Raw genomic sequence first — 24,678 nt, 5'->3', positions numbered from 1 at the left:
CTGCCCAGCCGTTGTCTCCGCGTCTCTGTTACCCGCCGTGAAGCTAGCCCGGCCAGCTGGAGCCATCCGGAATTTTAACAACACCAAAAAAAATTTTTTTAGTTAAAAAAAATCCTGAATCCCAGTTTCCCCTTTAATGATACATTAAGGCATCAAGTCCTGAAGGTTAAAGACAACTAAGTCATATAAGGCAATGGCAGTATTAGAGCAAGAATATATTTATTGGAATTTTCATCACATCCAATATTGACATTGTGCTTTCTTTGCTCAAGTATCTTGTCATTTTAAACTCTTATTTCTGTAATATGAAGTCATGGGTTGACTTGGTGTCGTGAGCAAGGTATAAGAGTAAGGACTCACTCGGAGAGCATGTCGGGGTTAAGCAATAATTTTTTACTTATTTTTAGATGCTATAGAAGGGTCACACAATTCACACAACACAGTCAACCCAGTATCTCTCCTTACTCAGTAGCTGTTCGCAGATAAGGCTCATGACTTGGTCACTAGCCGCTGTGTTGCCGAACTGGAGGTCCTTCGTCCGCTGGAGCGACCAGACGAACGAGGGTCTCTGGAAGTTGAGGAAGCAGCTACTTAGCCTAGCCACATGTGCTTAAGTCCTTTTGCACCACCAGCAGCATCCTGGTCAGTGGCAGTGCTTCATTCAGCTGGTTTCTGAGCCTCTCTATATACTAACTTGCCTCTGGCTTATAAGTTTACATCACCATTGGCCAATCAGGTTTGGGTTGACATTATAGAGTAATTCTTATCCTACTTATACATATGTCTCTGTTTTATCACTCTATGTGGGGCACGCTATGGTTACTATGGTTACATGTTCACTACACTTGGCCCCCACAAAGAGAGATGCTGAAGTGCTAATATACAATACCTGAGGATATGATCTTGTATGTGGCATCTCAGATGTAATCCAGTTAAAAGGAGTTCATGAAGAGTCAGAGTGGGCCTTAGTCTAGTAACTGGTGTCTTTAAAACAGAGAAATCTGTCCCCAGAGACACACCTTACTAGGGAAAGAGAGAGGCAGACTGGGGGTATGGACCGACCAGTCAACGCCCATGTTCAGCGGGGAAGCAATTGCAGAAGCCAGACCTTCTACCTTCTGCAACCCTCAACGACCCTGGGTCCATGCTCCCAGAAGGCTAGAGAATGGGAAAGCTACCATGGGAGGGGGTGGGTTATGGGGATTGGGTGGTGGGAATTGTGTGGAGTTGTACCCCTCCTACCTTATGTTTTTGTTCACTAATCCTTTCTTAAATAAAAAATTTAAAAAAAGAGAGAAATCTGAACACAGAAACACAAGATGGAATGTTTTGTAGAAGGCATGGAATGCCAGGGGCTTGAACAACCAGCAAAAGACAAAAATATGGAAAAGATGCCTCCTTTCATCCCTCAGTTCTACTTAGATCTTGATTTCAGACTTCTGGCTTCTATAACTGTGAGACAATCCACCTCTGTTGTTATAAGCCACCCAACTTGTGTATTTTATCATGGCAGCCCTAGAAAATTACTTATCTATAGTAGCATAAATATTTCTTAATTGGAAATGCCTTTTTCAATAAAGAAATACTGTCCTTTATGGAATTTATAGATTCTCAACACTCATTCTGAAGAATCTTTTTTCCCCCCTGCTGTTTCTTTCTTTCTACCAGAAACCAACCAGCTCTGGTTTATGGAAGTGTGGAGGGTTGAGCTTGGGACTTCTGAGCCTCAGGCTGGAGAGTCTCTTTGCATAACCATTATGCTATCTACACACCTCCACCTTCTGAAGAATCTTCTAGCAAAGTTTAACTTAAAATCTAAAAAAGGTGCCTTGTTTCAACTTTTCCTCCTTTTATAGAGAATGTTAATACTTTCCTAGGAAATGCAAACTATCTTTTTGAAGCAGGAGCTCAAGCTATATGCATCACTTAATTCTTTTCTAAATGAAGACTTGCAATTTATCTTCCAGAAAGAGTACAGTGATGGCAGTTACCATTTCGGCAGGAGCCTGAACCGGTAGGCGTTGTCACTTCATTCAAGTAGGTTCTGCCATTGCTATGACTACAGCAATATTAGAATATTAGCTCTAGCCCAGTTTGATGAAAAGTATATTTCACCTGCTGTTTGTTATATCTATTTGTGATTTTTCCCCCCTCAGCTACATCCAGTTCTCTTTACAGCGACTTAAAATAGAAATAGAAAATAGAAAAGGGGGGGGAAACCAGTAAGAGATCTTCTTTACTAAAAGGTGCCTGTGCATGACGAAATTCTGTTACAAAACAAACGACAACCGACTCCTGTATTTTCAACTTCTGGGCTTCCGAGCGGACGGCCCGGCAAAGCAATGCAGCAGACTGCGCAGGCGTGCGGCTCGGCCGGGTAAGGCCCGGGGAGGATTCCGGCGCAGGCGCACGGGCCGGGAAGTGGGTGAACTCGGGCGCGTGCTCCGGAATTCACTTCCGGCTGGCCCCGCCCCCGCCCCTCCCCCGCGCAGCCACCCCTCCTTCCCCTCGCTCCTCCCCAGTCTCTCCCCACAACTCTGCCCGCCCCTTGCGTTCTCCGCGCCGCTCGCCTGGCATCCTAACCCTCCTGCTCCAATCCAGGTCGCTGACGGCTGCTTTCTGGACTGGACGGCGGCGGTGGCTGCTTTTCTCCCCCCCACCCCACCCCCTTCCCCACACACCGAGGAACCCGGTAAAGTTTCCCAGGAGCCGGGGAGTGGGAGCAGCGGGGCTGCGGCACCGACGGCGGAGGAGCCCCGGCGATTGCCTCTCCCCGGGGCTGACGGAGGAGGGTCCGGGCGCTCGGAGACCTGCCCGGGCTGTGGCGCTGCCTCCTTCTCTGGGGAGGAGGGCCCGCCCCGCGCTCGCCCTGGGCTTCCCTGGCTTGGAGGGAGCCGGATGAGACGTTGCCCGGGTGGGTTCGGGGTGTGTGTGACGGCGTGAGGGAGGGGGCCGGCCGGCCGGCCGGGCGGGGCGGCTACAGGCCGGCGGGGCGCCCGGTGCTTTGGCGGCGCTTCCCCGGGGCGTGGGGGGCGGGGACGAGGCGAGAGCCGGGGCCGCCTGGCCTCGGGGCTGGAATGTCGCAGCTCCCCGGGGCAGGGCCTTTGGGGCCCGGGGCCGCCTAGGTGCCGAGCCTGGGCCGCCGGCCTGGGCGACTGTGCGGGCTGCGGCCGCCGAGCTGCCCCGGCTCGGGTGGGGCGTGTGCGGGCGGCTCCTGTCCCCGCGGCCCTCGGAGCTGATCGGCGAGCGGGTCCTGAAAATGGTGGGGACCCGCTGCTTCTCCTGCCCCCACCCTACCTGTTGCTGGCAGGGGAGAGCGAGAGAGGGAGAGAGAGAAAGAGAGAACGCCTTCGCCTCTACCCGGATTTTTTTTTTTTTTTTTTTAAGGATGGCTACACCTCGTGTGTTGAAAGCTGGGGTTCCCTCCTTGTCCTCGGTAATTGGGGGGAAAAAAAAAGGCAATGCAGAACTCTGGAGACCTGTCGAGTTCTGAAGCCCCCGAAGAAGAAAAGCAAACTTTGCGCCCCCCCCTCCCCGCCCCCGTGGGACCCGCCGCCGCCGCGGGGCAGCTTAGTCCCGTGCACGGCGCGACCGAGTTGCAGTCGAGTTTGCAAACTTGTCGGGGTTTCGGTGTTCCGGAGTCGGGTGGCCACCAAGGGCCTAGGAGAGGGCTGGTTTTGCTGTCACCGTGTGGGGTGTGTGTGTGTGCGCGCGCGTGTGTGTCACCGTGGTGTGGTGTGGTGTGGTGTGTTGCTCAGTGATTATTCCTGATTATTCCGTGTGGACGAAAACTGGGTAGGGTTAGATGAGGCGGAGGCTTTTGTTACTTGTATCTTCGCAAGCCGAGAAATAGTGTCCGCGTCCTGCAGATTTCGCCGCCGACCTCTCAGCGACCCAGCCCCCAGCCCTACTCCTGAAAAACCCGCCTTGCTGGACTTGCTGGCCATCTTTTCCCATCAGCCAGTGACTGTCTCAAAGGTGTACATGGAGATGGCCCAGGGGGATCCCCCCTTCAGTCATGGTTATCTCGTCTAATAAGGAATGTTGGATTTGGAGAGGATGAGGCTATTTAAACAGCATTCTTGTTGTGTTTTATAGTTAGTTACTTTTAGAAGAAAGCACCGGTGAGGCTGGAGTGTTTGTATTTCCGATTTGTAAAATATGATCTTTGGAAGCGATTGTTTTAAAGGCTTGGCTGAAAAACCATTAATCTTCTCAGCATATTAATGAGTCATTGGAAGAGTCCTTTAAATCGTGTGAGGTTTGAAGTTTCTACTGTTGGTCACACACACACACACATATGTGTGTGTGTGTGTATTTGTTACAGATAAGAACTGCAGTTTTCTGTTGACCTGGAGGTAGGTATTGGGTTTGATTTGCTGTGATTTGAGGGAGATTGCAAGGATTTATGTTTCTGTAGTTGGCTTAAAACTTGATTTTAAATCAAGTAAAAGCTTGATTTGGGGGGCAGTGGCTATCTCATTTCTTGCTTCCATTGAAATTATATAAAGCAGAAAATACCAAGGGAGTAACTTGAGCAAGGGAGTTAATTTCTGTTCACCTGTCACAGGATAGCAAAAGCTCTAAAGTGGATAATATGTTTGAAAAAGAATCATGCAAAGCGTGATACATTTTTCCTTAAGTGTTTCTTTATGATGTGTTTAGACTATTAAAGAGTCAGAAATGCAGCTTTGAAACCAACTGATTGCTACTTATGGTGACAAATTGTAGAACATTTTATATTTACTACTTGTAGTTGTGGTGACTTTGCACTTGAAAGCACAAATATGTATCATGTCTTTTAATGTCTTAATAGATTCTTTCCTATCTTCACAGTCATAGGAATACCTCCATCTTTCCAGTGTGTCAGAAGGGAGTTTTTCATTGAAACTGGAAGACCAAAAACATGTTGTGCTGGGGAAATGCATCTTTTGGACAGCTAGGTTTGGGTGGAATTGATGAAGAAATTGTACTAGAGCCCAGAAAAAGTGACTTTTTTCTGAATAAAAAAATCCGAGATGTAGGCTGTGGACTCAGACATACTGTATTTGTTCTGGACGATGGAACAGTGTACACATGTGGATGTAATGATCTAGGGCAGCTAGGTCATGAAAAATCCAGAAAGAAACCAGGTAAGTTGATAAGATTTTTGTTTACTTTGTCTTTTACATTTATGTGTTTCTAAGTACTTTAATTCATGATTTTTCTCTTAACTGTTAACGTTGTAAGTGCTTTTTAAAAATTTCTTTATTGGGGAATTGATATTTTTACATTCAACAGTAAATACAATAGTTTGTGTATGCATAAGATGCCTCAGTTTTCCATATAACAATACAACCCCCACTAGATCCTCTGTCATCATAAGTGCTTATTTTATGAAACTTTAGTATCAGCATAATTATGATGATGTAAAACAAACAAACAACTATCTGTGGCATGTAGATCTTTGCATAGAACATATAGTTTTCATTAGTTTGGAATAGAGACCCTCTTTTGTGAATACCATTCAGCCACCTTGGACAGATTTTTAATGCAAAATTTACTGTGCTGTTTTTCATACACCAGTAAAATAAAAAAAATTAAAGGTTTTTATTTGCCTAAAATATATCCTGGTTCTTCCATACTCCCATCTTTAGTAATTTTAATGTGTAATTTTATTTTATTCTCATCTGCTTTCAAGTAGCAGCACTATTAAAAGTCTTGTGAATGTGATATGCCCTGTCTTTGTAATAGCCATACAAACAAAATTTAAAATAATTTTGTGGGATAATGAAAAAGTTGAGGAACTTGGTCACATTTTATGTTCCGTTTTCCTGTGTGTACAGAATTTGAAATCAGATTCCACCACAATTAGGAATGTTATTAGGTGAATTTTACTTTCGGTTATAACTAAAAGTTAAGTCTTAAGGTGGTAGGCTCAACTAAAGCTATAGTTGTACTGATTCAGTTTCTTTTTTTAATAATAATGGCACTTAAGTATTTTCTGTGGCACTTGTTTTTCTTTACCACTTCATTATTTAAGTGGCTTTTGTTGTTAATCTACTTTTGAGAGACTAATGTAGGTATTAAGTTACTAAATGAAGGCATGTTATTCATCTTTCATACCATCTCACCATCATGCCAGACCTCACTTTTTCTAACTTGTAATATTGTATAGCTTTCATCCTTTCTTTGTTGTTCAGAACTTAATCTTGTTCCGCCTTAAATTGTAATTTAGTTTTATTGCATAAGCGGTAGTGATGCTTGATAGATTTGCTTTAATTATTGCAGAAGTCAAGGTATATGACATCTCTCTTTTGCTCTACCAAGAGTATTTTATGGAATCTTACTGTGCTTTCATAATCTCAGGCACTGAAATTGTCATGATGTTAGAAATGAATGGCAGTTTACTGACAAGTATCTATCACCGTCTCAGAAGCAGATGGGGCATTTGCTGAACTTGCAACGATGCCTTGGGTTTTTATATTTTTATAGTTTGGGGCCTACTACTGTTCCGTATGCCCCACAGAAATACCTGGACATCTCTTCATACTGTTTTCATAATTTCTGTGTGGCTAAAAACAAGTCAAAAGTATAAAGCAAGAACATAGGACTTGCAACTTAAATTAATAAAATTTGCTAAGGTTTAAACATCACTGAACCCATGTTTTGTGTCCAGGACAAGGGTAGACACTGTTCACTCATAATTACTGTAGTGCCTGGAACAGCCTTTAACTTCATAGACAAGATTCTGAGAAACTAAACTAGCCAAAAGAGGCTTCTTCGTTGTCATGTTGACATTGTGATGATTGCATTGTGACATTTATATATCATCCTATTGATTCATCTTGGAAACATTATTTAGTGACATAAAGTTGGAAGGCCTAATTAATCTGATTTGTGATCTCCTCTCTAGGATTGCTTCATTGTTGTCCAGATCATATCACAGCATACAGAACAGACGTATGAAAGACACAAAATAATCTTTGAAAAATTTAAAGCCTGGGTTGGGAGTTATGTTATACATAACTGAAATAACTGGGAAAAACTGAAATTTGACAGAACGCAATGTTACTTTAAGTAGTTTAAATTGATGAAAAACGTCATTGGGAGATTGCATTAAATAAAGGTTGCTGGGAGAAAATAAAGGCTTGAGTTTAACTCAGTAATTCTCTTCTGGAGCTAAAGTAGATTTTCCAGGAGAAGTTTTTTATCATCAGAAGTCCAGGCTCACTGCTATATTGAAGTACTCTTAGGTCACAGAGATAGTGTAGACTAAAAGTTCACAGGGAAGCTGTTGCTGTGATAGTGGCTTCATCTTTGAACACCAGTTTACATTCAAGATGCATGAATGGTAAATTTTGTTAATGTCTTAAACTAGTTATTTCTTTCTGAAATAATTCCTTAGTGATTTAAATGTACACCTTTCCAAACTCTTTTTAAAATTTGTGTATTTGAGGGGTTAATTAGGAGATATGAAGCTGTTTTTTTTCTTGACTTAAAAGTCCTTCTTCAGAATTGAGTTTGGTTGAATTTTTAGAATCATGTAATAAATATAATTCACTTCATTAGCACTTTGGCTGTGTTAGAAATAAGCAGACATAGGTGGGAGGTAAGAATTGTTTTCCAGTAGAGATTGGCATTACTTACAGTAAATATTGTACAGTGAGTGAACAGGTGGACTCGCTCTTTAAAAGACAAGTTATTTTTGAAAGTCATAATAGCTTACTGGAAGACTTGACCTTACACTGTAGTAAGTGATTTTTGTCTTGTGGCCTACTGGGAGGGGTTTCCATCCTGGACATTTTTAGGAGTCACATAGGAAGGTTTAACTGATTTCCTTTTATGATACCAAGAGTGCGGTATATACATGTTGACCTCGTTTCTGTTGTACACTTTTATCACTGCTAACTTTTTGAGTTTTTAAAAAAAATCTTTTTATTTATTGTTGGATAGAGACAGAGAAATTGAAAGGGGGGTCATAGGGAGAGAGAGAGAGAGAGAGAGACAGAGAGAGAGACTTTCAGTCCTGCTTTACTACTCATGAAGCATTCCCCCTGCAAATAGGGACTAGGGTCTTGAACCTGGGTCGGTCTGTGGGTGCTGTAATGTGAGTGCTTAGCCAGGTGCGCCACTGCCTGGCCCTCTTTCTGAATTATTTTCAGAGAAGTGAACATCTATTTCATTTTAAATGTATTTTTCAATTAGAATAAAAGTAATACTTTTTTAATAGTAGCTCTTGATTTGTTTAATTCATAACTAACGCATGTACCTTTTTAATATTCTGTATGCTAGGCCAGGCTATCTGAGTGAATTGTTTTATCTTTATACTTTCAATTTAACTTTTAAAGAGAAACTTCTTAACATTTAAAAAATAACATATAATATTTACTCACAGCATATCCAATCATAATTTTGTCACCATGATCCTAAATACATCATTTATACACAGTTTTCTATTAGTTTGATGTTATAAACTACTGAATTTTTATGGTCATAGTTTGTGGATGATGCTCTGTAAAAATGATCGTTCGGTAAAAAGACAGTTTTGATAGCTTTTTGTGGTTTATAAATCTTTTTCAAATAGATGATCTCATTTAATCCTCAAAACAGTATTACATGTTAGGAAAGGCGTGTTGTGGTCCTTGTTTCATATATGGGGAATATTTGTTGAGGTGAACAGAAGTTAAATGAGGTCAAGAGCCCAACAACCAATCGTGAAGTTAGCAAATGTTGAGATGACTATAATTCCTGTGATGTTACCTTTACATCCAAAAGTCTCCCCTCACCTCCTGCTACTTTTAGAAGAATACATTTTTATCTAGGAGGGAACTAGTTTCAGTCAGTTTTTTTAAATATAACTCTCAGTTTTGAAAAAAAAAATCTCTTGCTACTATTTTGTAAGTAAGGTTATGCAGTAAAGACATCATTTTATTATTCTCTCACCTTCCTTTTCTCTCTCCCCCTCTCCTTCCGACATAAATGTAAAGAAAAACTGTTAGGAATTATAAGAATGTTAAGCATTCTGTTTTTAAGATGTAATACTGTGCTACCACAAACTGAAAAGTGAAACATAGTTTGCTCTTGAAATACAGACTCATTTAATTAGCAAAGCCAGCAAAAGATAAAGTTCTGAACACTGATACAATTTATTATTACTGTATTCCGCTCTTCTATAGAAGATACAAAGATTGTGAGTGGTAATGCTTCCTGTTGGGCCGCTCAGGCAAAGCATTTTGGTCACAGAGCAGTGAATGCTTGCTCGCCTTTCTTCATTTTCTGACCTTCTCTGTTCTTAAAACAGAAATGTAAAATGAACTCCTTTAAATAGTTGAAAACTTTAAAAACAACATAAGAAAAATGTACAAATATGGGAAGTAAATTCATTCACTTTTAAGGGGATTGAAAAATAACTAAATTCTCCCATATATATATAATTAAACAAAAGCTTGTAGTATTAATGAAGCTCATTATACTTAATAACTCCTCATTTATACAGTACCTTGTAAGGTAGAGAAAGATACGGATAATATAAAGACGTGAAAAAAAGTAATTACTTGGGATCAGGAATGGAGGCTTGCTTGGAAGCTTTACTCTGAGAAAGGTTAGTGCCCAACAATCAATATCAAGGGTAGGGAAAAGATAATGCGAACAGATGACTACTGTTAGAGAGATGTATAATAATACTTTACTTTGTGTAGGACCCTACATCTGAGGAATTTCAAGAGCATTACACAATAACTCATGGTTCCTTTCAAATGCTTGTGACACAATTTGCAAGAATTATCCTCATCTTAGGGGATAAATTTACGGAGAAATGGCAGCACAAGTTGGTAAGTAATTTGTCAAAACAGCAGTTGACTGGTGAACATCTATAAGTTGAATCTGAAAATTTGTCTACCAGTCTCCTACCTTATTCACTAAATTGTGCTTATGTTTAAACTTATTTACAATAATATCTTCTCTTTGAGGCAGATCAAATACTAATGCAGAGATTGTTTCTTTGCCATTCTGTATCTGATGGCATATTGAAATAAACCATAATTTTATTGAGATGCTTACATGGTGATACCATTTTGGTACTTCTTTATAGCCCTTTTGTGGTATGAAGAATTCTTAAACAACTGAATAAAACCCCATTTTACCTCTTTCCTCTGTTACATATCATATTCTATATCCCTCTGTTGTCTACAACTGCTATGCTGTGCTTCTATCCAAGGGCTATAGTAACTGCCATGCACAATTAATTTGGTGTGGCTGCCACTAGAATTTGGATTAGTTGTGTTGTGTCAAGTCTGCCATGTGTCTCTGAGGGTTGTGTCCTTGGCATGGTGAATGCTTCAGCACAGAGAAAGAACAATAATCTCAGATGTCGAGTCTGAGCTAAGAGAGGCTGCTTTAGAGGAGTTGGAACCAATGACTCTGTCTTTGTGATTAATGTGTCAGTGTTGTGCTCGTCTCCTCTCTCTCTTTTTCCAAACCCAATTTGAAGTGAGCCCACATACTTTCCTTGACAAAATAGGAGTATGGTAGATTTCAGTTTCACAGTTTGGACATTTATTAAGGACTTTGGTTGCAGATAGGTCTGGTCTTCCTATTATCTTTCCTTAATAAGTTTCTAAGAGTTTCATATTTCCAGTATGTCATACAAAAAAAACTTCACCAAAACACCACATAGTAAAACAAGTTGCATGTCATAGATGATTAACTTTTGTAGATTGCAAGGCACATCAGGTACTTGGGATGCATGTTAGACAAATAGAGGAAATTTTACAGGCATCATTACAAGGATTTCTTTGGTCTTGGACTGTGTTAGTGAGTAGAATGAAGAGCTCATATTTTAAAACTCATGACTTATCTCCTACTGCTTCTATGGATTTTTTATCCTCCTGGAGTTAAAAAGGCAATTCTTAGATCTTAATGAATTTGTTTGTTACTTTACATGCAGGAAAGACCTATGCTATGTATACTTGCTTTACTTGAAGCTCTTTTTTGTTAAAAGAGAAATATCTTGAATTTTGATGGTTCATTCTTTAAACCATATTTTATTTAACTGAATTATTATTATTATTATTATTTTGCCTTCTAACATGATAGAATTGTAATCTGGTTTTTCTTTGCTTAAAAGTAAACATTCGGGCGGGGGTGACAGCATAATGGTTATGCAAACAGACTCTCATGCCTGAGGCTCCTAAGTCCCAGGTTCAATCCCCCGCACCACCATAAGCCAGAGCTGAGCAGTGCTCTGGTGTTTCTATGTGTGTGTCTCTCTCTGCATCTCTCTCAAAAATAAAAAAAATTAATAAAAAAAATTAAAAAAAAAAAAGTAAACATTCTAGAATCTTTTAGTAGTATTTTTTTCCACATTATTGTGATGTATCTTGATTCTATGTTAATAACAAATTTAGTCTCATTCCTTTGCCAAGTCTCATTTTCTGAAATAACACATTTTCTCCCGTAATTTTCCTTTTAACTATAAAAATGTTACATATTCTTATAGAATTTAGAAAATCTGGTAGTAAAACCATAAAGCCTTCACGCATTGAGACTTCTGTTGTCATGTACTTCTGCATACAGGTTGGAAGTATGTCCTGTATTTCTGCTATTTTTTTTTCCAATAAGAACTGAATAATCAGTATTTTCTAATTTTATAAAATATTGTTTAGGAATATTATTGATGGTAATATCTGACCATTTAAATGTTCACATATTAAATTTGGGGGATTCATTTCTAGATATTTGTAAATAAGAGCTGAAAAATGTGTTCCTTTGTTAACCATTTGGATATTCTGTGGTGAATATCTGCTAAAGATCTAGAAGGGACTACGCAAATAGCAAAGCATGTAGAATGTTCTAAGTTCTGTAGATGCAGAGAGTTCTGTATGGAGGTGAATATTGCAAGCATCTGAGATTTGGATTTTAGGTGAGTTTCTGCAGGCAGCATGTGAACAGGACAGGTATTTCAAGTAGGAAAGAATGAGGGAGAGCGCTAGATAGGTAAAGTAGTTCAACTGGCCCAGGTAGGTTTGAGCCCTATTAAAGGGGCAGTTAGTTTGGTTAACTGATATGTCTGAGAGTAATAAACCAGGAAAGTTGGAGAGGTAAAATTGAAGTCAGCTTGTAGAATCAATCAAATGAAAGAATATGATTTTATTTTGGAGACTATCCACTACTTAATAGGAATTAATTTGCTTTCTATAAAATAGGGAAGAAAATTTGGAAGAAGAGACTAGGTTGTGATGTTGTCCTTTAAAACGAGAGATGGAGGAGCCGGGCGGTGGCGCAGCGGGTTAAGCGCACATGGCACGAAGTACAAGGGCCGCCGTAAGGATCCCGGTTTGAGCCCCCGGCTCCCCACCTGCAGGGTTGGGGGGGGTCGCTTCACAAGGGGTAAAGCAGGTCTGTAGGTCTCTTTCCTCCTCTCTCAGTTTCTCTTTGTCCTATCCAGTAACAATGGTAGCAATAACAATAATGACAATAAACAAGGGTAACAAAAGAGGGAAAGAATAAAACAAGTGAGATGGAGGAGTGTCTTCCTACTGTGTCTCAGACACTGTGCTGAGAAAGAAAGCATGTCTTCAGCTTGTCTTCAGTTACCTTGTTGGAACTCATTTGGAAAAATTAAGAGGAAATAGAGCTCAGTGTAGACCATAGGATTTGCTCTCTGAGGCACCAGAGAGTCCAGGTCCAATTCCTGGTAGTAACATGTGCCACAGCAGTCTTTCTCACTAAAAGCATAAATAAGTACTTCTTTCAAAGAAATTATAATGAGATAAAGTATCTTTTCAACAGTTCTTCAAAAAATGATATGGGTCAGGGGTTAATACAGCAGTAGCACACAAAACTAACATATGAGAGGTCCCAACAGCTCACTGATGCTCTGATAAAAAAAAACCAAAAAAACGGGAGGGTGGTGCACCTAGTTGAGCGCACATAATACAACATGCAAGGACCCAGGTTTGAGCCCCCAGTCCCCATCTGCAGGGGGAAAGCTTCACAAGCGGAGAAGCAGTGTTGCAGGTGTCTCTCTGTCTCTCTCCCTCTCTGTCTCCCTACTCTCAATTTCTGGTGTGACTATCTAACAAATAAATAAAAATAATAAAAATTGTTTTTTTAAAAAAGGCACAAAGGACAATGTGTTGGACTTTCATGCATGAAGTCCTGAGTTTGATCTTTGGCATATCATATGCCAGAATAATGCTTTGGTCTGTTCCTCTCTCTCTCATAAGTATTTAAAAAGTTTATGCCAACATTTTTAAAAAATGTGATGCTTAAAAAAATGTTGCTTGGGGGCCGGGCAGTAGCACAGCAGGTTAAGTGCACATGGCGCCAAGAGCAAGAACTGGCATAAGGATCCCAGTTCGATCCCCTGGCTCCCTACCCGCAAGAGGTCGCTTCATAAGCGGTGAAGCATGTCTGCAGGTGTCTTTCTTTCTTTCCTCCTCTCTGTCTTTCCCTCCTCTCTCCATTTCTCTCTGTCCTATCCAACAACAAGAACAGCAATAACAGCAACGATGACAACAACAACGATGAACAACAAGGGCAATAAAAGGAAAAAATAGCCTCCAGGAGCTGTGGATTCATAGCAATAACCCTGGAGACAAAAAAATATATATTACTTAGAGATAACGGCCTATTGAGCAAGAAATACAGCTCATTGGACTCCTTTGCCATCAGGCTTTAAAGATATGATAGAGAAAAATCAAAGGAGGATGGTAACAGTGAAGGAAAGAAAAACTAAAATGCCCTTCTAAAAAATTATTAGTGATTTAATATTGATTTATAAAATCATAAGATAGAACAGGGTTATAATTCCACACCTTTCCTACCACCAGTTCTGTGTCTCCTTTGGTAACTGCATTAGTTCTCCCAAGATCACAGATGTGGGTTGACTATTATTTCTGTAACTAACTATATATTTGCCCATTTTTTTCCCCTATGGTCCTGTGTTCTCTTCTTTTTTATTTTTATTTTTATTATCCTTTGTTGTATGCTTTACATTGGGTTCTAGTTCTCCCCCGCCAAGAGAATTGGATCAGTCCAGTTAATTTCGCGGGCCCGCTTGGCCCTGCCCCGAAGGAACCCCGCCAGAGTTCGGGAGTTCCAGAGTTCGAGAGTTAGAGAGAGTGCTTGTGCTGCCGCAAAGAGACAGCAGAGTTCTGTTTGGTGATTAGTTTGTCTTAGTTTGTGAATCGTTGTTCGTGAATAAAGAAATACAGCTTCCCTGCCCAGCCGTTGTCTCCGCGTCTCTGTTACCCGCCAGTGAAGCCAACCCGCCCAGCAAGAGCCTACGAATTTTAACAACAAATGGCGCCCACATGGACCTGACCTGCGCATCTCTCAGATAAGTAAAGACAATTTGGCTACCTATGCACTATGGCCTTCTCTTCTGCTTGTGAAGAGATCTCCAAAGGCCTCTGCTCTTTCTTCACGAGACTGTTTTGCTGTTTCTGGAACATTTATCTCTGGACCACTCTGTGGTTTCCACTCGCTCGGGCGAACTCAGAACAGCCAGCGGGAAGAGCCAGCGGGCGGGAGGCGAGGCGCGGAGCTGCTGTTTCCACCTGGTTAAACAGCGAGCCAGCCGGCTGTGCCCAGACAACCCTGCGCACCGCGCCTGCAGCCCCGCAGCCCGCAGGAGGCCGACGCCAGCACACAAGAGCCCGACGCCAGCATGCTAGAGCCCGATGCCAGCACGCTGGAGCCCGATGCCAACACGCTGGAGCCCGATGCCAACACGCTGGAGCCCAAGGCCAACACACAAGAGCCCGAGGCCAGCCCACAGGAGCCGGCTCTCCACCGCATGGCGCAGGGCACTGGACGCGTGATCCCTCCACGCTGCTCGGCCACTGCGAGCAGGGCAGCAGACATGGCAGGGCCATGGGGCAGGGCCGCGGCGGCCTATCATGGCCGCCACCCCTGGGCACCTAGGCCCATGCCTTCTACAATGCTGGCCCGCCTGCCCTCTTGCTATAAATTCTGGAACGATCCCGGGCCTCCTGGACCCCCGGGCTCCCTGCCGAAACTGGGCACACGAGATCTCCAGCTGCCGGTCCGGTCTGAAGGCAAACAAGCTGGAGTACGCAGAGATTTGTGCAGAGATCGCAACCTGCAATTCCTAGAAGTGAAGCTGCGCGGGAAGCCACCTCCGGATGGTGAACCCCCCCCCCCCCAACAACTAAGACAGTACAGATTTAAATTCGTGTTCAAAATGACATGTCTTCGTAACAGGTTTCTCTCCTTGTGTATTAATGACCATGTTTATGTGTATGTTTAAAGTTTGGTAAACAGTAACTTTAAGGCTAAATTCTTACTAGACAAAGTTAAATGAAAAAGGTTTTCAACGTAATTCTCATAAAGATAAAATTAACTTACATTTAAAGTCTAAGGTAAAAATTAGTTAACAAGCAATATATTTTAACTAAGTTGGTCTAAACAAAAGGTTAAATAGACTTGTTGATATGTAAAACTCTCCATTACCTTCTCTATTAGAAATAGTAGATCGCACAATGGCTATGCTAATTCTCATGCCTGAGGTTTCCTCTCCTGCCCACAACTAGGGTGTGTCTCCATCTTGAATGGGTGTAACAAAAGGTTAAAAGACGTTGATATGTAAAAGTCTCAAATTCCTTCTCTTTTAGAAATATGCTAATAACAAGTTTTGTTTCTTAGTAAGTAAATTGCAGCCAGCTGCCTTTGGGACTCTAGGCCGTTCCCCGCCCCCATGCAAATGCCCATCAAGGCAAGTACACCCCCCAGAGGCAAGAAATGTTTTTTTTTAAGCTGATAAAGTTTAGCCCACAGAGGCAGATATGGCCCCCTCAGGCCTTCTCTTAGCAGCACACTGGTTCTTGTCACTTGCTTGCATGTTTCTCCATGTTTGTGCCAGTTTCTTTTTATAAAAATGCCTGTACGATATAGGTTTCTGTTCACCTCACACCCTTGATACTGTAGCCATTTAGTTAAAAGAAAAGGGGGAATTGTTGTATGCTTTACATTGGGTTCTAGTTCTCCCCCGCCAAGAGAATTGGATCAGTCCTGTTAATTTTGTGGGCCCACTTGGCCCTGCCCCGAGGAACCCCGCCAGAGTTCCAGAGTGACAGAGTTGGAGAGGGTTCCTGAGTTCCAGAGTAAGAGGGAGTGCTTGTGCCGCCTCAAAGAGACAGCAGAGTTCTGTTTGGTAATTAGTTTGTCTTAGTTTATGAATCGTTGTTCCTGAATAAAGAAATACAGCTTCCCTGCCCAGCTGTTGTCTCCGCGTCTCTGTTACCCGCCCGTGAAGCAAGCCCGGCCAGCTGGAACCTCCGAATTTTAACAACAATCCTTATTTATCGACTAGAAACAGCCAGAAATTAAAAGGGAAAGGGAAGATAGATACCTGCAGCATTGCTTCACCACTTGAAAAGCCTACCCCCTGCCAAGTGGGGACTGGAAGATTGAACCTGGGTCCTTGTGCATTGTAACATGCATGCTCAACCAGGTGTGCCACCACCTGGCCCCCTTCTCTTCCTTTCTAAGTCACACCTACTACTTCTGATCCTCCCCCTTCCCCACCTCTTCTTTCTCTGGGCCCTGATGGAATTGAAGTTCAGAGCCCTCTGATCATCTTCCCGTAACATTTACTTCTCTGGAAGTATGGACCAAAATTCTTTATGGGGTGCTGAAGGTGGAAGTTCTGGCTTCTGTAATTGCTTCTCCACTAGACATGGGTGTTGGCAGGTAGATCCTTACCCCCAACCTGTTTCTATTTTTCCCTAGTGAAGATCCCTTTTTCATCCTATGAGAGTCACATGACTGATGGACGTTAGATGCATCTTTTATTTGCAGAAGATTATTTAATAATTAGATGTCTTAGTTTACTCAGGCTGCTATAACAAAATTAGCTTAGTCTGTGTAGCTTAAATAGCAAACATTTTTTACAGTTCCTGAGATAGAAGTTAAAAGTCAAGCTCTCAGCAGGTTTGCTGTTTGCTGTGGACCCACTTATTGGTTCATAGCTGACTCTTCTCCCTGTGTCCTTACAAGCCAGAAGGGACTATGTAGCTCCATGGGAAAAGTGCTGACCCCATTCATGAGAGTTGTCCTGATAACCACCTCCTAATGGCACTACTTTGGGGGGTAGGTTTTTAGCATACTAATTTTAGGGAAGTATTCAGACTATAACACAGAGTATTGTACTGATATTTTAAGGAACATAAACAATTGAATAAATTGTATATATATGCATTTTTTTAAAACCTTATAGTGCCCAAATGATCTGCTGATACAAATTTTAGATAAATACACTTGATTATGCCTTTTGATTGTCTAAAGCTATTTGCATAGCATGTAAATACACTGTTAATAAACAATATCCAGTTGTGTCTGGAAGAAATTTATACATCAGAACAGCAAAGAAAAATTATAAATTTTGAGATTATAAAATGATAAAATGTGGAGAACGAAAGAAACACTTTAAATGGAATCTGTTGTACTATAAGTTAACTATGTCTGTCTCTGAAACATTAGAAAAACAACTCTCTTCCTTGTTTACTTGCTTGAATTCTAGATTTAAAAAAAAAATTTTTTTTATATTTATTTATTTTCCCTTTTGTTGCCCTTGTTGTTTTTCATTGTTGTTGTTACTGATGTCGTCATTGTTGGATAGGACAGAGATAAATGGAGAGAGGAGGGGAAGACAGAGAGGGGGAGAGAAAGATAGACACCTGTAGACCTGCTTCACCGCCTGTGAAGCGACTTCCCTGCAGGTGGGGAGCCGGGGGCTCGAACCGGGATTCTGATGCCTGTCCTTGGGCTTTGTGCCACCTGCGCTTAACCCGCTGCACTACCACCTGACTCCCAAATTCTAGATTCAAACCTCAGACTCACCTTCCTTTTTCATGTCACTGACATGTACAGTTAACAAATCTTTGAAATCCCTTTGTCAGTAACACTCCTGTTTTTTCAGGTGGCAAAGTATGTGACCTTTAGCTAAAGTCCCTCCTCCTATCTGCAACTAGAGTATGATTTTTGGTAGTTTATTTTCTGGCTCAAAATTTGTTCCACATAAAAAATTGATAGTCACAATTCCATACTCCGAATTATCTACAACAGAAATGTTAAGTTTATAAACAGCAGAGAAAACCTCTAGATAGTTTCAACTCTTGAACCTAGATCGTTTACTCTTAACCTTAATGCAATATTCTGTTTTAATTCTAGTGAGACCATTACTAGTCCATACAAGAGCTGTGGCAATAGCTTTTTAACTAATCATCTCTACTCTTCTCCATCCTTTTTACTAATATAGGTTAATCTTTCCATGATACAGTTCCCTTTCTGTTTTTCGGACAGTACCTAAGTGAAGTACCATCTGCTGTTTCTACTCAGTTGCTTTTTTCCCCTTCTCTTTACTGTTACTATTTTTTCTTAGTTGCTTTTGTAAGCATTTGTTCACTTGCTTTGTGCAGTACCAAGTACAGTGCCTGGCAGTCAGTAACTTAATAGATTGCATTGCTGTCTTCCTGATACTGTGATTTATATAAAAATGCTGAGTTAACTCCTGCAGGGTAGAAAACTTACTTTAGGCATCTTTATTAGGATAGAATAAATGGTTTAGGTTAGGTTAGTCTCATTAATTTCTCTAGCCTTTTGGGTTATAGGGTTGGGTTCTAGTTGCTTTGTATTGACCTGGGATAATTTATTGGTGTATGAGATAGGGATATAAACTCTGGATTGGTTGGTTTACTTATGGAAGATTTTTTAGAATTAGCTGATCTTGTGAGGTGCTTCTTTTCTTAAGGTTTGCAACCCCTCTTCCCCCCCCATGTTTGAACACCAAGAATAAAGAAAGTATATAGTTAATATAAATGGCCTTACTCTAAATGAATGCTAAATATACAAATGAAGATTCTAAGAAAACACAAAAACTACTAGTATTTCTGAATGTTCATTCTTCTCTGTCTTGGAAATAAATTGAGGCAAAGAGCTAGTTGATATATATGGTCTTTATATTCAGACTTTTCCTCTTCAAAATATATATGTCAGTGGTTCTTGATACCCCGAAAGGATTCTTCTAAAAAAAAAATTACAAAATCTCTTCTTTTTTTTTTTAATATTTTATTTATTTATCAATGAGAGGGATAGGAAGAGAAAGAGAGAAAGAACCAGACATCACTCTGGTACATGTGCTGCCGGGGATTGAACTCAGGACCTCATGCTTGGGAGTCCAATGCTTTATCCACTGCGCCACCTCCTGGACCACAAAATTACAAAATTTTAACTGTGATTTTTTGTTTGTTTGTTTTTTGTTTTTGCCTCCAGGATTATCACTGGGGTTTAGTGCCTGCACTATGAATCCACTGTTCCTGGAGGCTATGTTTTTCCCTTTTGTTGCCCTTGTTGTTGCTATTATTATTATTGCTGTCATCGTTGTTGGATAGGACAAAGAGAAATCAAGAGAGAAGGGAAGGACACCTGCAGACCTGCTTCACTGCTTGTGAAGCGACTCCCCTGCAAGTGGGGACCCAGGGGCTCGAACTGGGATCCTTGCACAGGTCCTTGTGCTTTGTGCCACCTGCGTTTAACCTGCTGCACTACTGCCTGGCCCCCTTAATTATAATATTTTAAATATTAACAAAAGATAGTATTTCAATTAACTGAAGTTTTTACATCTATGTCTTTATCTGTGAAGTAGGGGTAATATTACACTTGCTGCCTCAAGTTATGAGAGCTAACAGATTAAGGCTCATGCCAGGCTCATAACCTATCTCCCGTTTTTGCTCCCTGCATATGTGTATGTATATGTATACGTATACATATATGTGTGTATGTGTGTGTATATGGAGAGAGAGAAAAAGAGAGGGTGGGGGGGGAGAGAGAATAGGGCCAGGTATAGAGTGAACACATTACCATGCACAAGCCCCACTTCCCACCTGTAAGGGGGAAGCTTTAGGGCTGTAGGTGTCTCTCCTTTATCTCCCCTTTGCCTCTCAATTTCTCTGTCCCATCAAGTAAACCCGGACAAAAAAAGGAAAGGGGTGGGGAGCTGCCAGGAGCAGTGGATTTGTAGTGCAAGCATTAAGCCCTAGCAATAACCCTGGTGGCAATAGAGGAAAAAAAAAAAAGTGTCCAGGTGATGGCACAGTGGATAAAGCAATGGACTCTCAAGCGTAAGTTGCTGAGTTTGATCCCCAGCAGCACATGTACCAGAGTGATGGCTGGTTCTTTCTCTCCTCCTACCTTTCTAATAAATAAATGAAATCTTTAAAAAAAAGGGGGGGGAATGAATAAAGGACGTGATAAACATTCCAAATTTGTGTTGGGTATAATGATGAGGCTAAACATTTTTATGTTTTAGTTTCACTTAATTCTTGTTTATAACAATTGACAATGATTGTAATATGCTTTTTTCTTTTAATTTTTTATTTATGAAAAGGAAATATTGACTAAACCATAGGATAAGAGGAGTACAACTTCACACAATTCCCACCACCAGAACTCCGTATCCCATCCCCTCCCCTGATAGCTTTCCTATTCTCTATCCCTCTGGGAGCATGGACCCAGGGTCATTATGGGATGCAGAAGGTAGAAGGTCTGGCTTCTGTAATTACTTCCCCACTGAACATGGGTGTTGACAGGTCGATCCATACTCCCAGCCTTCCTCTCTCTTTCGCTAGTGGGGAAGGGCTCTGGGGAAGTGGAGCTCCAGGACACACTGGTGGGGTTGTCTGTCCAGAGAAGTCTGGTCAGCATCCTGCTAGCATCTGGAACCTGGTGGCTGAAAAGAGAGTTAACATACAAAGCCAAATAAGTTGTTTAACAATCATGGACCTAAAGGCCAAAATAGTACAGATGAAGAGTTGGGGGGGGGGTCCTCCATTTTGTAGATAGTTAGTAGGCCTATTTTAGTTATATTTCAAAGGGCCTGTGGCTATATTAGTGTTTTTTTTTTCTTTTTTCCCCTGAACCTGAAATCTGATATGCCGATGGATCCAAGTTATTATCTGGGGAGATGATGTCATGGTTGGAAAAAGGACCAGAAAGCTGAATCAGGGAAGAAAGTAGCTCCCAAATATGGGAAGGGGTTTAAATAGTGTTGACTATAAATCCCATTGATTTCATGTGATCTGGGGCCCATAATCAGCTTATGAGCCTATGTGACCTCTGCATCCCTCTAGATCTGAGCTCACATTCCGTGATCATGAGTAGGAACATTCCAGGCTGCCCCAATATCGACCCATCTTCCTCAGGTGTAGCATAGAGTATATTGTCCATCCTCCCTTTGGAGGATGGAACATTCTCTACCATTGTTGATCCAAGTTGAGGGCAAGGTCCTATGGGGTCCCACAAAGGGGTCTATTGTGTTGTTCCTGATGGAAATGACCAGTAACAATGGAGAGAGGGATTTATTCAAGGTCTAGGCTCATCATGTCTGTTTGGGAATCTTAGGACTCCCAATTTAGGGCCCCAGCTGATGGGGTGGCCTGATAGTGACTAAAGAGTCATCATTAAAGCATGCCAGTCTCTTGCCCTTATTCAGCAGTCCTTGCTTTGATAAGGTTAGCTTTGGAATGAGTGAGAGAACTGTAATAGAAAGTAGGTGAGGAGGTTATCTAAGTCTAAATGGACACTATTTCATTATGAACTTGATACTGACTCACTACAGACTATTGTGTATTTTTGCTTTCAGGTATATATTTTGCCCTAATTTATGGATACATGTGAACATATGCTCTATCTCATGGGACCTGGTCTATATCTAGGTTTTGGGACTTTGTTAGGAAGTGAACCTCCTGGAATGGAATTAGAGAATCCTATGAAAGGAAAGGTCTCACCCGAGTAATGAGGCTGAAGGGTTGACATTCCATGCCTGACGTCTCTGGACACAGTCTGAAAAGTGAAGCATGCTGAGGTGGTACTTGTTGCATATAACATGCTTTATTGTATAATGTCAATTAGCATCGCCACTTTAAGAATAGGGAGATATGTATGTTAAGTGACATAGTCTTTGCTTACTATCACTAACAAAATTAGTAGTGTGTTATTTAAAGTAAAAACATCTGAATTATTGGTGCTATTCATAAAACAACTGATTAGTGACTTTTTTTTTCTTTATTTTTCCTTTTGTTGCCCTTGTTTTTTACGACAACAATAACTACAACAGTAAAAAACAGAGAGAAATGGAGAGGGGGGGGGAGAGAAAGATAGACACCTGCAGACCTGCTTCACCACCAGTGAAGTGACTCCCCTGCAGGTTAGGGAGCCAGTCCTTGTGCTTCGTGCCATGTGTGTTTAACCCGCCGTACTACCACACAACATGACTTCATCTTTCAAAAGTTGCAATCATAGATCCACACCATCAGTTGCTTAATTAAACAGAAAATTTAAAAAAGTCACTTGTATAGATAACTGATATTGACAATTCAGTATTTTCTTTTATTATTTTATTTTTACCAAAGTGCTGTTTATCTCTGACTTATGGTCATGGTAGGGGTTAAACATTGGACTTCGGAGCTTTAGGCTTAAAAGTCTTTCTGCATAACCATTTTGCTGTCTTTCCTGCCTGACAATTCAGTATTTTCTTCTTTTATTAATGATTTAATATTGATTTGCAAGATTATAAGACTTCTGTGTCCCCCATCCCCTCCACTGTTAACTGCAGTAGTTCTCCCAACGTCACAGATAATGGGTTGAATTTATATCTATATCTAAATCTATATTTTTACTTATTTTTTTTTCCTGTGGCCCATGCCTTCTCTCCCTTTTAGAGTCATACCTATTACTACTTTCGAGTGGCATTCCTTTTTCACTCTTCTCCCTAAGATAAAATAAACTGTGCCTGATTTTATTTGGTATTTTCCGATTCATTTCCCTTTCATTGATGGTATAAAAACAAGATTCCTAAAAAAAAAAAAAAAAAAAAAAAAAAAATCAAGATTCCTGGGAGTCGGGCGGTAGCGCAGTGGGTTAAGCGCATGTGGCACAAAGCACAATGACCAGCATAAGGACCCCGGTTCGAGCCCCCTGCTCCCCACCTGGATTCTTAAGCTGGCCTTGAGCTTTGCGCTTAATCCGCTGCGCTACCGCTGCCGCCTGACTCCCTGCCATTGCTAGTTTCTGTGAAGGTGGGGTCCCAGAGAGGCCCTCAAAAGGGCTTACGATGACATTCCTGCAATTCAGCCAGAGGTTGAACTCAAGACCTCATGGTTGAGAGTCCAATGCTTTATCCACTGCACCTCCTCCTAAGTAGCACACACAAAATTTTTTTGTCAAAAAAAATTTTAAGTGGCTTGAGAGGTGGTGCAGTGGCTAAATAAGTAAATAAATGGTGGCCTGGGAGGTAGCTCAGTGGGTAAAGTGTTGGAATTCTCAAGTATGAGGTCCTCAGTTTGGTCCCTGACATCACATGTGCCTGACTGTGCTTTGGATCCTGTTGCTTTCTCCCTTTCCCTCTCCCTCTCCCTCTCTCTCTCTCTCTGATAAGTGTATTTTTTAAGAAATGAAAAGGTATATTCAAAAAGGAAGTAAGTACAACTCCTAGGTTTGATCCAAATCCACAATCAATCTAAATTTATTTTGACGGTTACCCAGTATTGAATCCAGATTCCAGTATAGTCTTTTGAGTTTAATAAGATTGTACACATTTTTAAGATTTATTGACGAAAAAGAGGAGAGATATCCAGAGCATCAGTCCGGTACACGTAATCCCAGGAATTGGAAAATATTGCAGTGTAGCCACTGATTATCTGGCTTGATTTATTACTAATTTGACTTGATTACTAGTAGATAAATAAATTTGGTAATTGTATTTTCATCTTTTATTACCTATATGATAGTATATAATTTTATACACATACATAAAATTCCATGGTTCTTTCTGCCTTTCCATATTACTACGTAGACACTGTTTTTTGTGGAAATACTGATTTTTATTAAGTAGGTCATCTAACTTACCTACCTGTTACTTGAAATCAGGTGTTTCCTGTTAATGACATTTTCCTGTTGCTGTTTCCCAATTACAAATTTTGTGATTCAGTAAGTTTTGCTTTAAAACGTATAATAAATTCCTAAAAGAAAAGTTTCTGGGTTAGATAACACACATGTTTAGAATTGTCCTATGTATTGCCAATTAGCTCTATAAAAGGATTTTCTTTGGAGCTTCTGTTTTGCAGATTGTTTAGAGAAATTTATCTTCTACCAATTTTGTGTAAATACATTTTTTGCTATCTTAGAATAGTAGTATCATCATATAGAGACTCAATGCAAAATGAAGTTTATATTTGATTGACTTATTTAGACTTAAGTTATTTCTGTGATCTGCCTGTACAATACAGGTGGTGATGGCTTGACTAACTTGACAGGAGTCTTTGGAATCTGAAATTATTCCCATGCATTAGTTTGCTGGGGCATTTGTAACAAGAGGACCACAGGTGTCTAGGATTAGATTGGTCTGACACTGACCCATAATTTTTGTATCCAGTCAGTTTGCACATTAATTGGAAGTACGTGATTGTGAATATCACTCGCTCCAGATAGTGAGCCTTAACCAGCCATGAACATCTGCTTGGTGTAGGCTGATGCCTTAACAAGTCGGGAATGCTGGAGAATAAGCAGTGAGGGCTCAGCACAGAAAGGGTTTCTTCAGAGGATACAGCTGGGGAGAATACAGACCTGTGGTTACTATTAGCTCGGGCTGATACCAGTAACAGTTGGTATAGAAAT

The 24,678-nt window shown here is 40.9% G+C and overlaps 1 protein-coding gene across 8 annotated transcripts in view; it reads left to right on the top strand.

Moving 5' to 3' along the window:
- The first annotated feature begins 2,522 nt into the window (after positions 1 to 2,522).
- HERC4 (HECT and RLD domain containing E3 ubiquitin protein ligase 4) overlaps positions 2,523 to 24,678 on the top strand; it is a 117,369-nt gene continuing 95,213 nt past the window's right edge. For 2 of the 8 annotated variants that reach the window (XM_060194342.1, XM_060193993.1), the window contains exons 1-2: positions 2,524 to 2,914; positions 4,837 to 5,132. In XM_060194342.1, coding sequence (XP_060050325.1) covers positions 4,907 to 5,132 — 226 coding nt within the window. In that variant the 5' untranslated portion in view covers positions 2,524 to 2,914; positions 4,837 to 4,906. Of the gene's footprint in view, positions 2,915 to 3,178; positions 3,263 to 4,334; positions 4,359 to 4,836; positions 5,133 to 9,680; positions 9,813 to 24,678 lie in introns of those variants that run through there. The other 6 variants (XM_060194275.1, XM_060194059.1, XM_060194130.1 and 3 more) reach the window with 6 other exon arrangements.

Source organism: Erinaceus europaeus, chromosome 1, assembly GCF_950295315.1.
Source record: "Erinaceus europaeus chromosome 1, mEriEur2.1, whole genome shotgun sequence".
NCBI lineage: Eukaryota > Metazoa > Chordata > Mammalia > Eulipotyphla > Erinaceidae > Erinaceus > Erinaceus europaeus.
The sequence above is the reverse complement of the archived record's forward strand: the minus strand, read 5'-3'. Positions and strand labels throughout refer to the sequence as shown.